At 35.1% G+C, this 16,213-nt stretch overlaps 1 protein-coding gene across 1 annotated transcript in view; it reads right to left on the bottom strand.

Annotated features, from left to right (window-relative positions):
- The window catches only part of A1cf (APOBEC1 complementation factor), a 64,368-nt gene that overhangs the window by 39,441 nt on the left and 8,714 nt on the right, over positions 1-16,213 (bottom strand). Inside the window, exon 2 of the mRNA XM_026410549.2 lies at positions 6,415-6,558. Within this exon, the coding sequence (XP_026266334.1) occupies positions 6,415-6,513 (99 nt within the window). The 5' untranslated portion in view covers positions 6,514-6,558. The remainder of the gene's footprint in view (positions 1-6,414; positions 6,559-16,213) is intronic.

Genomic DNA, 16,213 nt, shown 5'->3' on the forward strand with positions numbered 1-16,213 from the left:
GATATTGTCTTTTTTATAGTTTTTTTTTTACTTAAAGTGTATTTTGTCTGATAAATGTATAGCTACTCCCTGTGTATTTGCATGGAATATCTTTTGCCATCCCTTCACTTTGAGTTCACGTGTATCCTTACACATGAAGAGAGTCTGTTGTAGGCAGCTTATGGCTGGGTCATGTTTTCTCTTATCCACTCATCCATTCTGTATCTTTTAATTGGAGAACCTAATTCATTTACCTCGAAGGCCATTATGGATATACTACTGCCATTTTGTCAGGTTTTTTTTTCTGGTTATTTTGTAGATCCATTATTCCCTTTTTCCTCTTTCACTGTCTCCTTTTTGGTTACGTTATTTTCTCTCATGGTATGTTTTGATTTATTTGCTTTAAAAAAGGATATTATAGTTTTTTGCTTCATGGTTACCATGAGGCTTACAAACAACATCTTGTAGTTATGACAGGTTATTTTAAACTGATAAGAAGTTAACTTTGATTATGTAAAAAGGAAGAAGGGGAGAAAGAAGAAAGAAAGAAAACTACTTTGTGTGTGTGTGTGTGTGTGTGAAAGATACTGGGGATTGAGCCCAGAGTCTAGCACATGTTAGGAAAGGGCTCTACCATGGACCACGCCCCCAGCCTTTTTAATTTTATGCTATAACATCTCACTTAATTGCCCAGCTGAACTTGAACTTATGACCCTTTTGCCTTAGTTTCCCAAGTGACTGGAATTACAGATGTGCTCCACCAGGCCCAGTTGAAACTTCTATTCTTTAACCCCTACCCCCATTTTGAATTTTCAATGTCACAAATTATTATATTTGTTATTATTTTAATAGTTTTGTCTTTTACTCTTCATACTAAAGATATTAGTGGTTTACATATCATGATTATAGTATTAGAGTATTCTGAATTTGTCTGGATCCTTATTTTACCAGTGAGTTTTATCCCTTTACTCATTAGTGTTCTTTTGTCTTTTCGGAATTCCCTTTAACAAGGTGGCGATGAATTCCCCAAGTTTTGCTTTTTCCTTTTCATTTCTGAAGGACAGTTTTGCTGGATATAGTATTCATTATAGGTGGGTTTTTTTCCTTCAGAATTTTGAATATATTATCTAATTCCCTCCTGGTTTGTAAGGTGTCTGCTGTGAAGTCTGCAGCTAGGCATACTGAAACCCCCTTATATTTTATTTGCTTTTTTTCTGTAGCTACTTTCCAGGAACCTCTCTTTGTCTTTGACCTTTGACAGTTTGAGAGGCCCAATTAAAATTACTAATGTATATTATACCAGACTAGAGAAGGGTAGTTAATTTAGGTGGGATTACCTTTACCATCAGAAGGGGATTGGTATTCTAACCAGACTTATGTTGATGTAACGCTATCCTCTGTACCTTATGGCTTGTAGGTATTTGTTAAAGAGTTGAACAAATTAGAATCAAAACACAGTTGCACTGAAACTCTGTATAAGAGAGAATGCATCTGAAGCAAAGTTTCAGGGATGGAAATTAAAGAATGTATTTTGTTCTTAGCTTGAGGGGACTGATCCCAAGAGTAAAGGAAGCCCACTTAAAGTCTCTTGTTTATCTGTTGTAATCTCTCTAGGTCTTTGAAATTAAGATTCATAAAAATCTTTACTTCACCAAGATCAAGCATTTTACAAATACTTTGGTGAAGGAGTGGTCCCCTCTGATGCACAATATCTTCTTGACTGCAAGGTTTGCTTTTGTTCTGTAAATCTCAGCTTCAATGCCATCTTTTCTGAAGAAGATCACCTGACATATGCTGTCACACAACCTGGTTTATGATGTTCCAGGATTTATTACCTATAATTATTTTATTTATTTGTTTACTTTCTGTCTTCCATATGAGAATAATCTCCACGAAGGCAGAAACCATGTTTTTCTTTGGAGAATCAATAAATGAGTTGATAAATGAATGATTGAGGGCTGGTTCTTGAGTTGGTGTGGATGTATAGGACAGGAGGGATACACTTACTTCTTTGAAGGAAGCTTAAAAACTTTTATAGAGCCTTATACAGAAAAGTATACTCATATTTTGTGTTACTTTTACTACATTGCTCATTTGAGGCTGACTTATGTTGCCATTTTAAATTTTAGATAAGTTAATTTTCATCTCATCGACTCTGTCCCCTTTGGGCCAGGCTATGTTTTTATACTTCTGTACTCCCAAGACCTAGCACTAACACATTGGTTTCAATAATATAGAATAAGGAAACAAGCAGAAAAACAAAGTTTAAAAAAAAAACCTTGATGTTCATTTAGGGCAACCATTGGTGTAATAATGCAATAGGAGCAGGATGTTATGGCACATACATACCTGTAAGCCCAGTGATTTGGGAGGCTGAGGCTGGAAGATCACAAGTTTAAGGACAGCCTCAGCAACTCAGCAACAAGACCCTAAGCAACTTAGAGAGACTCTGTCTCAAAATAAAAAGGGCTGGGGTTGTAGATCAGTGGTAAAGTGCCCCTGGGTTTAATCCCCAGAACAAAAAAATATAAATAGAAGAATGCAATTCTCAGAGTTCATAAACATTGACTGGGTTATAATATAATTTTTAGAAAATAGATTATAAAATAGCATACTTGAACAAGTAATGCTAATATACACTGTATTGTAAATCATGTAAATTATATATGATGATAATCCTGAGTCTACTTTTAAAAAGTACTCAAACTACTTGAGGGTGATATTTATTAGACATAAATTTACTAGTAGTAGAACTAAAATTAATGTAAACTGACCCCACATTGGGTCCAAAGTTTTCTGAATATGCTCATTGGTGAATATGTACTTTCTTGGGTCTAAGGAGAAAATCTCAGGCAGAGGAAGCATCACGTACCTGAGTTTATGACCCACTCCATTAATTCATTCTTGGGACAAGGACCATCATAATGTGATTTTTTTCTTTGATTCTCAAAGAAACATATACTAGCTTTAGAAAGTCTGGAAAGTGTAATTGGGAGTTAAAAATTAGGAAAAAAATAAACCCATACAAATAATCCATACCCAGCGACAAAAGCTGTTTATGTGTTAATGTTGTATAGCACAATACCCAAGTATTTCTATATGGCATACTGCGACTATAAAGTTTACATTTGCACTTGTCAATTTTATATGATTTTTATCAATACTATTTATTATCAATGCCTACTATATACAGGGTTCTGTTTTAAGTTTCTTTTATAAAGTACTTTGATAAAAATTCTCAGCTATCAATATTCAAAGATGCTTTTAAATCCTCATTTAAACATGCTTTTAAATCCTCAAAAGCACATATTATTATATCAGTTGCCATGTAAAGGATTATCTCATATTATTAAGTAACTTGAAAAATCTATTTTTGATAGCTGTATTTGTTCTGCTAGTGATGAGAAGACAACGTTGTCACCCTGTTTTTGAATTCTTGTGTTGGAAGAATCTAACATTTAGTATCAGAGACTGTGAAGATACAGCCAAAGTAAATCTACCACGCCATCACTTAGCAAATACCACAAAATTCTAAAACCATTACCTTAGGGGTATGCTCCTTGAATTGTATTAAGATATTTCTTCATTTTTGTATGGAAATGTTTTAAAAAGTAAATCTGATTCTAAAAAAAAAAAAAGGAAAACCTGATGTTGCTGTTGCTGTCTTTATTTGATAATCATAATAGTCTTTGCCATAATCCAGAGTAGGAAGAAGACTAAAAGATTTTTCCTAAGTCACCCAGTTTAAAGCTATATCTTCACACATGTCTGGTTCACTTCTTCAACCAAATAGTCCAGTCTGCTGACTCTGCTGACTAATAACCAGATTCAGAAGATATTAGAACTACAGATTTATGCCCAGTGGAGGTGTGGAGGACTTTTGGGAAATTAAGGCCTAAAGTAGTTAAATCCCTTGCTCAAGATCATACAACTTGTATACAGTAGGGAACACATTAGATTATAGGCCTTCTGATTTGAAAATTTGAGTGATTTTCCACATTTTGCAGCTAATATCAGGAGGTATTTTTTAATTCACTTGAAACTAATTGCATTTGTATTTACATTTTGATTAGAGGTTGTAAGTCTAAATAACAAGTATTTAGAATTTTAGGCTTTCATGTTACTGGAGAACTTCTGATCCAATAGTCATTCTGTTAACGAATATTACTTAAAAGAAAATTACGCTACAAAGTTAAGGAGTGTTACTTAGGATTTGTTAAAAAGATTAAAAAAATTTTTTTTCCATGGCTGACTTTATTTAAGTCAAAGGAGAAGCTGATGTTTCTTGTTCCAAAGCCATAAAAGTCATGTTATTTTTAAATCATTAGTAAACTTTAAATATTTTTATTTCTAAAGTTAATGTGCTTCCATATAGTGAATGATTAAAATTTTTATTCAGGTTTCCTAAAAGGAAACTTTATAAGTGATAGGGGAAGCTCTGTAGATTTTTATAGTCTATAACTTTTTTTTTTTAACTTTTAAAAACCTGTGCTCAGGTATAATTAGTTGAAAAGAGGGTTGCTTCCGCCTTGTACAAACAGAGGATTTTTTTGAGTCTACACAAAGATGTTTGGAAGCAACTGCTGTTAAATATTGAGTCGCACTTTCCCTGCACAGTAGAGATTGGTGGGGAAGGGTGTCCCTCCCTTTGCCTATACTAGGGAAAAAGTGTTAATAAAAGCACTGGATATTTGCCTTTGTATCTGGGGAACACACCAGGTTGTGTGGGAACACACTCACTCCTGAGATATCTAAAGGTGAGCTGTCAGGTGGCCTAGTGCCCTGACATTGGCCAGGGGAGCTGGCTGCTTTAGTTTGCAGTTTCCTGGGTCAAAAAATGAGTGAATGTTTTTAGGGAAGTGGAGTATGACTACCTGTGGAACCCCTCTGTTGTTCCTCTCCAAGAATACTGCCTGGTGTCAAAAGGAGTTCAACACAAAGAGGCTGACCTGGGAAAAGTATGGCCAGGTGAAAGACTGTGACTGTGGGATGGAGGGCATCTCTGACAATCCTACAAAGCAGCCCACAACTTTCAATATCTTTCAGGGTCTTTCCTTTCTTCTCCTGTTGCTTTTCTCTCTCCCTTCTGTTCAACTCCAAGCCAGAAAACTCAGTTAGCAAATTGGCATTGGGAGCGTAAAGCATAAAGCAGGAAAATGGAAAAAATCACCCTCCATCCTGATATACGTGGGAAAGAGAAATGGTGTTAAGATCATTCAGATGAAGAATACCAATAACTTTGAGCATTGTATTACATATAATGAAGCATGTCATGATTTATAGAATTGGTCAAAACAAATTGTATATTTTGCAACTATCTGAGGAAAGAACATCTAATAAAAGGATACTGTTGCATATTTTATGGTTAGGCATGGATGATATTTATATTCATGATAGTACCTAGATTTGTTAAGTAGGAAAAGTGTGTGGATGAAAGACAAAAGCTGACTTAAAATACTTTTGTCTTACTTTAAAAAGAACATTATTTATTCAACTAAATAATATATGTATCTAACAGGTTTGCTTTTCAGTGCAGCATAAGTTCTCTAGAGGAATTTATAATAGCAATGATAATATACAGACAATTCTTAATAACCAATGTCTATAAATACTGTTTTAAGATTGATATTTTTTATTTTATTTAAAAATTGTTATTAGTGCATTATAGATGTATCTAATATTGGGCTTCATTTGGACACAATGATGCATGCAATAGAATATAATTTTCTCCAATTCAGTCCCTAGGACTTTCCACTTTCTCTTCTCTTATCCCTCCTCTGGTTGCTTTCCTCTACTCTGCTAGTCCTTCTATTTATTTATATTTTTTAAATTATTGCATTATAGATATTCATTAAGGTGAAATTCACTGTGGCATATTCATTATGTACATAGGATAGTTTGGTCAGGGCACAGGCAAAATTTAGTGTTATATATTCTAGGCTGGATGGGGAGGTATTCTGAGAAAAAAAAAAACTGGAATAGGTAGGCTGCCAAAAGTTCATTTCTTGAACCCATACCCAGAAGTCCTCCTATATCTTCAGGGATCTCTCTTGAAACTAAGGCTAGTTCCGATGAAGTTCTCTTTTGCTGATTCCTGAAATACTAGTTTAGTTCTACTTTGCCAAGAATGGGAAATTCCACTGGCCTTTTCATATTCTAAATTGTTTTTTTCAAAACTGTGAGAGTCTGTATGACTGTGGATACTGACTCTGTTTTTAAGTGACAAGATAAGGTTGAGTGGATAACCTAGAATAGAAGGCCTGTCACCTACCCATCACCACAGAACTGAAAGGATGCACTTTTCTTCGCTTTCAGAAAAAGACACCCATGTGAAGAGTTACACGAGTTTACAGTTTGCATCTGAGGACTTCTAATGTTCCCACCACTGTGCGAATTCAGTGGCGAGTCTCAGCAGATGTCAAAAGAAGTTCCTACCTGGACCAAGCTATATCCTGTGCGCTGGACCAGTGCGCGGAGGGCTGCTTCCTTCTGGGTGCCGCTCAATCCATCCCCGGATTTGTGATTTGATTCCATTGAGAGTGATTATCAGCAAAAAATCAGGTTAATTAGGGTAGCTCACTGAAATCAAATTTAAGATAAATTAAGTAAATTACTGTTGCCAAGTCCAAACTTGTCCTTCTGATGAAGAACATCTTTAGGAAACATTCTCTACAAATAAGTCATTGAAGTCAAAGCAACTAACAGTCATACACAAACAAAGTAGGTGACTAAAGGGACTCATTAAGAATAGAGTGCTTTAGGGGCTGGGGTAGTAGCTCAGCGCCTTTGCCTAGCACATGCGAGGCCCTGGGTTCCATCCTCAGCACCACATAAAAAGAAATAAATAAAATAAATGTATTGTGTCCAACTACAACTAAAAAAAAATAAATATTAAATAAAAGAATAGGGTGCTTTAAAAGGTTCAGTATAGTTGAAACTTAGAAGGTGAAAATGTATGGTACCCCTTCTCCTGTTAGTATGCAGGTCACTAATTCTCAATCCAGTTACCTTAGGATGTCACCAAATGGTCAAATACAAATGAGTTCACATCAATTAGAAGAATATGAAAATATGGGCATGGTGTTGTATACTGTAATCCCAGCAACTTAGATGGCTAAGGCAGGAGGATGGAAACTTTGAGGCCAGCCTCAGCCACTTTGCAAGACCTTATCTCAAAGGCAGAAATAAAGAAGGCTGGGGATATGGCTCAGTGGTAAAGTGACCCTGGGTTCAATCCTCAGTACCAAAAAAAAAAAAAAAAAAAGGAGAAAAAGAAGAAGAATATGAAGTTTGGTTCTTATAGATGGGGGGAAGAGGGTATTGTGTCTATATCAAATCAGCAAAGACAGGACATCAAAATTCTGAGATTGAGCTTCATTTATCTATTGCACATGTTTCTAAGACACTTGTCTACTTATTTTCCAAAGGTAAACTTTTAGAGGAAAGTGTGCTGGTGACAGATAGATGTACAGAAGCCACATATGGTACATGCCACAGAATGAAAATGTGGCATAGACTTTAACAAAACAAGAATAATGGATTTTTTGGAGGGGGTGTTGGAAGGGTATACCAACACCTGGATCATTACAACATACACAACTCAACCCTTTGTATAATCTAGGAAATGATGAAAGTTTATATAGGTCATGTCTGTGTGCAGTTTCAGATTTTGTTGTCTATAGTCCATTTTGAACCCTATTCCAAACATCATAGTTGTTACTCAAATTCACAGGTTTCCAGGACAAGAATAATGGCTATTCTGAAGGTTTCAAGCTGTAATGGAGTGAGGCTGTAGAGGCTCCTATGTACATAGGGTGGGCCAGAGTGTAAGCAGCTCAGTGAAGGTTTAATGCTGGGTTTTTACTCTGCTTAATGTGCTCTACTGCCCAGCATAGAGGAGATGTGTTTTACAATTATTTGAACCAAATGGAACCCTAATGTATTTGACTATAGATTCTTTTGAAAAATTTTTATCAAACACACTGAGATTTCCTATATTATCATCATTTATAAAACAATATATAAACCATTAATAATATAGGAAACTGGGTCAAAAGTTGAGTGACAGAAGAAAAAAGTGAAGCTTCAAGGAATTGTTACTAAAATTATTATTACTTAAGTAATATAATAGTAATATCACTAGTATTAAGATTATCAATAGTAGCAATAATGCTATTGCTAGTAATAATAGCAATAGGTATTCTATTACTAAGGTGACAGAATAAAAAAGCCTACAAACTAATTCATAGGAATTATTTAGAACATAATATTTTCAACATACTTTAGGAAACCAAAGGGAAACATACAAAATTCCAGAGGAAGAATACTCATCATCTTTATAGGGACAGAACAGTGTCATTTTCTGCAGATGAGTATGACCATTTCTTGCCTGTGACCTTTGTGATATTGTTGCTTACTCTTGCCCCAGGTCAACTCACTCATTCTTTTAAGAAGTATTTAGTTCTGTCTGTATGCTGGCTCCACTCCCTGCCCAGCTTTAGGGCATTGTGTTTCATGGGCAGCCTATTAACTCAATAAGTTAACATACCAGGTTCAGTGTCTACACTTTGCAAGGTTTTTTTTTTTTCTTTTTTAAAAAATTTTTATTAGTTGTTCAAAACATTACATAGCTCTCGACATATCATATTGCATACATTTGATTCAAGTGGGTTATGAACTCCCATTTTTACCCCGTATACAGATTGCAGAATCACATCGGTTTTGAATCTTGCAAAGGACAGATTAGAATTTCTTTGTAATAGTAGTGATTTGATATAAATGTAACAACTTGGGTTGGGAAAAGTACCTTTATTGATATATTTAGAGTATAAGTACTTTTTCTATGGATTCTAAAATATAGTGTAAATTGAGACCTGCATTCAGTTTATAATCCTAAAATGCTGGTGAATACAGGCATAAGGATTTCTAGGAGACAATATAAACCTTAAAACAGATAAATAAAACTATGAAAATTTTTGAACATTTATAAATAAAACTACCTTTAAGACAAATTCTAATTCTTACACTGTTTCCAAATGTTACTAAATTGTTTTTTCATTGGACATTCTCAAACTCTCCGGCTGTGCTGATTTAACTTGCAAGAGAAGGAGGTGGTGGATGAGTGTATGTCTTACAGCCCTTTGAAGGCAAAGTCTACAGTCTTTTACCAGGTTACAGATTTACACTTTGCTGAACTTCATCTTTTCCATCAAAAGATAACAGTTCATGGTGACACAACAAATTTGCTTTTGCAAAACCTACCTTTCATTTTTGTTAATAATTACTAAAGGTGATTAAAGTTATTTTGATATCAGAAAGGTCTTTTGATTACATATGAGTTCACTCTGAAGTTATTGAGGCAAATTGTGTAACATTTGAATTTTGTCTCAAGTCACTGGAAATCAGGACATGGAAATAAAGTTCAGAATCTGCTAAAGAGGCACTTGAAGGGCTAGGGGTGTAGCTCAGTGGTAGAGTGCTTGCCTAGCATGAATGAGGCCTTGGATTCACTCCCCAGCACTGTAACAACAACCACAAAACAAAACAAGAAAACACTGGATATTCAGTTTTTATTCCTCCAAAATAACTCCCTCTCCCAATGTTGACCAAATCTAAGGGGTAAACTTGAATCACAGATAAATATTTTTTTAAGCAAGTCAAACTTTTGTGAAAAATCTTGGTCAATTTGAAATGAAGGTTTTGCAATACATTTTCTAATCCAGTGCTAGCTGTAAATTTTTAAGATCTGAGACTATTTTGAAATAGTAGTTCCCAATGTAATTTATTGAGGTAACAGCATCCAAACAAAACCTATCCATATGAGGCACCGGAGCTAGAAGAGAGCATTAACGTGTATCTATTACTTATTAATCAAAAAATTGCTAAGTGCCTACCATCTTCCAGGAATTTTGGAGACACTGAAGATTAGCAGAGAATGAAACTGATCCCTCCCCCAAACTTCTCTGGGAGTTTTATAACAGGTGGGAGAAACAATAAGTAATAAGATCAATAAGTAAAATAGAGTGGTGGTATGATATTTTCTGAGGAGAAACAAAGTGTAGAAAAGGAATATTTACAATGTGTTTGTAGGTGGGGAACATTTAGAAAGTTTGTCCTAATAAAGTGTATTTGGGAAGAGATCTGGGTGAAGAAAGAGACTTATGGGATAGAACATTCTAGGCAGAGAAAGAGCCTAGTCAGAGTAAGGACAGGGGTGGGAACATGTTGATGGAATAACAGAGGCCAGTGTGATAGAGAATGAGGCTCAGTAAAAGGGAGAGAAGTAAGAGTATAGGTTAGAGAGAGAATCAGACCAGTTCATGGTAGATCCTATCAGTCCCAGTAAGGACTTTGGCTTTGGCTCTTAGACAAAGATCACTGTGACTGTTGTGAATACATGGAAGGGAGTAGAACTGGGCTGGGAACAGTTCTATATTATAGGGAGGCAAGTAATGCAAATACAGAGTCTAGTCCTGATTTTATTTAAAATTTCACTGTTTCATTCATTATGAATTATTTTTGCATTGGTTTAACTGAAAAGTATTGCCTTAATATATCATTTTGTCTATATTACTGAGTTTTTGGGTGTTCCTTTAAATTTCATTCTGGAGATAAACATCTTATTTGCCTCACTTACCTCACTCTAGCTGGTGGAGATGGGAGAGAGAAGCAAGAGATATACCAGAAGCCATTGCTCCATCTAGGAAAAAGATGAGAAGGGCTTGCACTGGTGTGGAGACAGTGGTGACTGTGAAAAGTGGACACATTTTGGATATATTTTACGGACTGATTGGATGTGTTGTGTGGGAGGAAATGAGAATCCAGAATGACATTCAGTTTGGAAGGAAGAAAAGCAGGGTCTCCAGTTTGGGCATGCTCATTTTAGTTCCTTGGAGAGGTACATTCTACATGTTTTGCCACGAACTAAGTTGATGGCAGGTGGATATGAGTCTGCATTTCTGGGAGAGTCCCGGGAAGGTGAGGCTGACTGTGAGGTTATCCATGTAGAGGTGATATTTAAGCTGTAAAACTGGATGAGATCATCTAAGGACTGAGTGTAGAGAATAGGTGAAAGACTGATCTCTGGAGTCCAATTTGTAGAAGTTGGCATGTAATAAGGAACTATCAAAGACAATTGAGTGAAATGGCAAAAAAAAAAAAAAGATAGGAAAAGATAGGATAAGAACCAATTGAGTGAGATGGTCTGAAAGCCAAGTAATTTTGAGAACAAGTGATTGGCCAGCTGCACAAGTTCTACTAAATCAAGGAGAAAAGGTCTGAATAGGAATCCAGACCCAGGAACTAGATTTTCAGGGTTTGCATCCTTATTGTGTTCCTTACTGAATTCTCCAGGCAGATTTCTTAACCTCTCTGTCTCAGTATCCTCAACTGAGGCAATCATAGTACCTCTCTCAGGGTTTCTATGGATATTACATGAGTAATGAATTGAAGGGGTTTTGTAAGAGCCCCTGGCAGATGGGACATGACTGATTAGTGTTAGGCAAAAACATATGACACCAGAAAGAGGAGAAAGAGAGAGGCAAAGTAGTCCCCAACTATAGAAGGAGCACCTCAACTCTAAATCCAGAGACTCTGCAATAAGAATTTGTGTGGATTTGAGGAAGAGCACTGTTATACAGATGAGAAGAGAACAAACGTCCAGAAAAATGGAAGTTGGATGGAGGAGAGTTTTAGTCAGCATTACAGGAAAGAATCTTACATTCATACATCCTCCCTGGGCATCCGCATCTTCATCTGTGAAATGGGATAACAAGCTGTGGATGATACTGCCGTGGAGACAAAGGAGAAAACACCTGTGAAGCATTCAGTTTAGGTCTAGCACACAGCAAGTCCTCCAGCAGGACTGCATAACTCATGGCCATGTGACTTCCTGCTACTAACTCATTTTGGAGGACAGAGGCAGAAAGGAGTTGATTCTAGAAGGGGCCTCCTGGAGAGGTCATCATTTCCTTGCATCATTTCCTTCCTTTTCCCTTCTTCCTTGTTATTTTCATTCTAAAAATGGGGCAAGAGAGGAACCAGTCATGTGAAAAGCCAGAGGTCCCCTCTGTCGCTGCCAACTTTTGGTCATCTGTGGTCAGGATCTTCCCATTCCTCTTTTCTTAGAGATTGAATTCTTGGTTTCAGAGTATGCTCATCACCAAACCTACGATATGAACACGATCTCTTTTATTCTTCTGCTTCCAGGTAAAGCTCTCTGAGCCTCAATCTCGTTATATATAAAAAACTAAGATAACTATAGTTCCTACTTTATAGCTCTTTTGAAGATTAAATATTTACACGTAAAATAACAATGGTTTTAGCGTTTAATAACTGATGTTAGCTATTGTGTCATGCTGTTATCATAATTATTCACCTTTATGATAACAGTATAACACTATCTATTCACTTATGGGGAGGATAAAAACCCAAGTTCTTATCATGAACACTGTCCCTCCAGCATTAGATTCTAGAGTCCCCTTCCAGCCATTCACATGCCCCTCATTCAGTGTTCTGTTCCTTCTTGTACCTTCAGCCTCTCTGTTTGAAATACTCTTTGCTTCCCAAGTCTCCCAATTTCACTGCTTGGCCTTATTCATCCTTTTAAATTTGATGTTTGCTCTGTGATGCTGTCTCTGACAGCCTCTGTGGATAACATTGTCAGTTCCTCAATGCTCTAAAGAAAGCCTGTACAGCCCTCCCTGGTTGCACACAGTGCTATAATTATTTGCTTCCATGTCTGTCTTTCTCACTGAACTGTGAACTTGCTAAATGTGGTATCTATCTTGTACTCATTGTTGTTTACCCAAAAGGTTAAGATGGATGTTCCACTAAGTACTCCACAGACACTTGCAGGACAAATGAAAGACTTTGAATCAGTAATTTTATAAATTACAGTGACTTGTGTTCACTCAGAAATAAAATTAACTTACATCTAATGTCCTAAGACTTATTGTTTCTCTTTTTACCAGTCTATTCCTGAAAGTTTCATCCCGGAACAAACTTGATTTATGTGAGAAATTGGTTTTCATGGTTTCTCTGCATTTATTCTTCTATCACTGTATTTATGAGAGAAAAAAAAGAAAAGTAAGCATTTTCAAGTGCAAGGTGATTGAAATTCAAGTTGGTATTTGGATACACTTTTCTTCTTTAGACGTTCTGATTCTATATGTGTAATGCCAGTGCCCATTTGATTAAGAAAAGAAAGACCGAGAAGTTGGAGTCTAAGATTTCTGCCTTTTTGAAAGTTAGGGGAGGATTACAATGAACAGCTCACTTCATCACTTTGCTAAATTGCTCAATAGAAATTTCCAGAGTTCAATGTTGGGCAAGGTCAGAGCTGCTGTTCCTGACCCTGATGGACTTAGGTACCAATGGGATCTGGTTCAGGAAAGTGTCAGGGAGGCAGAGAGGAGAAGGAAGTTAGAAGAGAGGACTAGGTGTGGGGTAGAAAATTCTAAATTTTCTAAATTCACTTCTTTCAGATGGATATTATATTTTGTTCCATAATTATAACCCTTGTCTAGAAAGAGGAAATTCATTTATCTTGTACTTAAAAATTGGTGCCACATGGAGAACAAGTTATGAAGGAAAACCAGGAGAGAATTTTAAATGAGGTTTGTTATCTAGACTTCTCATAAGTTATGGCAATGAAAGAATGTTTTACCTCAGTGGAACATTCATGGGCAACTAGGGAAACAGAGAAAGTGGGGGAAAATTTTTGTTTTATTTTTTAAAAAATCTCTCAAAATGGTAAATTGATCAAGATATGAGATACAAGTAAGAGAAATACATGCCCGGAAAGTACATAAAGAGTCAAAGAAGGATAGGCTTCAGAGGCGAAGGCAGAAATGACAGTTGTGAAAGGCAGAGAACAAAAAGGAGATAAAGTTGGGGAATTAAAGTGTGGGGACATCTTGGTTGAACATAAAATAAAATAAATATCCTCAACTTTAACAAAAATATCAATAAATCTTAATTTAATATTTGCTATATACCTGCTGTAGATAAATTAGTATTAGCAAGTGAAGGAGTTCTATTATTATTATATTTACTATATTACTTATTTTGATTTGATTTTTTGGAAGACAAAGAAACTGGGAAGAAAGACTCCTTCTGTCTTGGTCCATAGTGGAGTGATGTTCTTTTGTAACTAAAGGGTGCTTCTTAGGGCTGAAGGTGACATTATGCCCCATGTGCATTTCAAGTTGTTGATGGGTTTACTAACTATTGGGACTTTTCTAAATCCACTCTTTCCCTAATGTTTTATGCTGTAATATTTCATGATTGTAGTTGGACATAACCCTTATGCAACATGAATATGGTATAAGTGGTTTAGCATGAATTTTAGCCTTTTAGTATCTCCTGGGAATTTTTCAGTACATTCCAGATTGTACTGAAGCAGTTTGTGAAGGATTTGTGACCAAAGTTCATGTGTTTGCTTGATGATGCTAAGTAAATAGAACTTTCTGTTGCTTGATACAAAGAAATATAAATTATCTGTAATATTCAATTTGGAAAAATGTTTACAAATGGGTCTTAGGTGTATTTTGGAAGTGAATGTGTTAGCTCTTCATTTGGACACACATTATGAAGCATAGCAAAAGTAATATAGAATATGCATACATAGAATTCCAAAATGTAATCATAATAACATCACACAAAAATCTCAATTTTTGTTAATGTAATAGATTTCAGAAGAAAATTGACCAGAATCTCCTCTATGTTCTTAAAGCATTAGTAAAAAATCATGCATCAATTTGGACTGTGTCAGTTTGGACCTGAACAAGCTTTAAAATAGAGAAAAGAAAGTTGTTTGTAATGAATATATTGCTTTTACTTGAAATTATTGACAACTCTCCTCTGTAACAGTGTCCACATTTTTGGAGAAGATAAGCTTGCAATTAAATTTCAGTTCTGCCACAGTGATTTTTCATTTTTCTGAAACCTGGTTTCCTATTTTTAAAAAAGAATATAACACTGATGCCTAACTTGAAGTTATGTGAAATTAAAGGGATACAAAACAAAGTCAAATTATCTATTTGCTGATGAAATGATCTCATATTTAGAAGGTCCACAAAACTCCAGAAGACTTATAGAGCTGACAAACAACTTTAGCAAAGTAATAGAATACAAGGTTAACATATGTAAATCAATCACTTTCCTGTATACTACATTAATGAATTGGCTGAAAAAAGAAAAAAAAACCCATCCCATTCACAATAACTTAAAAAAAAGAAAACCATGCAAACTAAACCCAATAATTTTGGAATAACTTTAACAAGGAGGTGAAAGACCTCTATAATGAAAATTATATAACACTGAAGGAAGAAATTGAAGACTGTAGAAGATAGAAAGACCTTCTGTGTTCTTGGATAGGTATTATCATTATCAAACTGGCCATACTACCAGAAGTGTTACACAGATTCAATGTAAACCTTATCAAAATGCCAATGATATTCATCACAGATAGTAGTTCTTAATGAATTATTTTTATTTTCTTTATCTTTGCTTATTTAATTATTTTAAGCTTTCTATGATATATAGTTCCTACAATTAAAAAATGAAAACAAAATTATATTAATAAATGAATATTAAGGAAAGCATGTGACATTTTTCATTATGAAATCTGGTCAAGATTTTATTCTGAGGAAAGTATTTAACATTTATTAGAAAACAAACAAAAAGAAAACTTCACTGAAAATAACTAAACATTCAACTAAAGGAATTAGGAAAAGGAAAATGGATCAAATAGTATCAAAGATAAAAGTAAAAATGTCAAAACCTTTATGAAAAAAATGATAAAATTCTACTGAAAGATCTAAAGGCCTGGTTAAATGAAAGGCTTATAAAGTATTGGTTTTTAAAAAAATTATTAGTTTAATGCAATTCCAATTTAAATCCAAATACAATTAGTTTCCAATATGATCAATTGATTCTACATTTCATCCCGCAGGAAAAATGTGCAATAAATGCTAGGAAGTATATTAAAAGAATAGAATGATTTTGAACCAGCCTATTCAGCTCAACAGAAAAAAAATAAAGCAGGCATAACAATAGGCAAATTAGTGCAATGGAATAAAAAGCCCAGACCCATGGTTCTGTTTATATTGGAATTTGCCAACAGATTCTATTTCAAATCATAGGGAAATCATAGACAATTTGAGAAAGAGAGAAAGTTGGCATATGATCTATGACAAAATTCTAAGTGGATTAAAGAAATAACCTTTAAAAA

This window comes from Urocitellus parryii, chromosome 5, assembly GCF_045843805.1.
Source record: "Urocitellus parryii isolate mUroPar1 chromosome 5, mUroPar1.hap1, whole genome shotgun sequence".
Classification (NCBI taxonomy): Eukaryota; Metazoa; Chordata; class Mammalia; order Rodentia; family Sciuridae; genus Urocitellus; species Urocitellus parryii.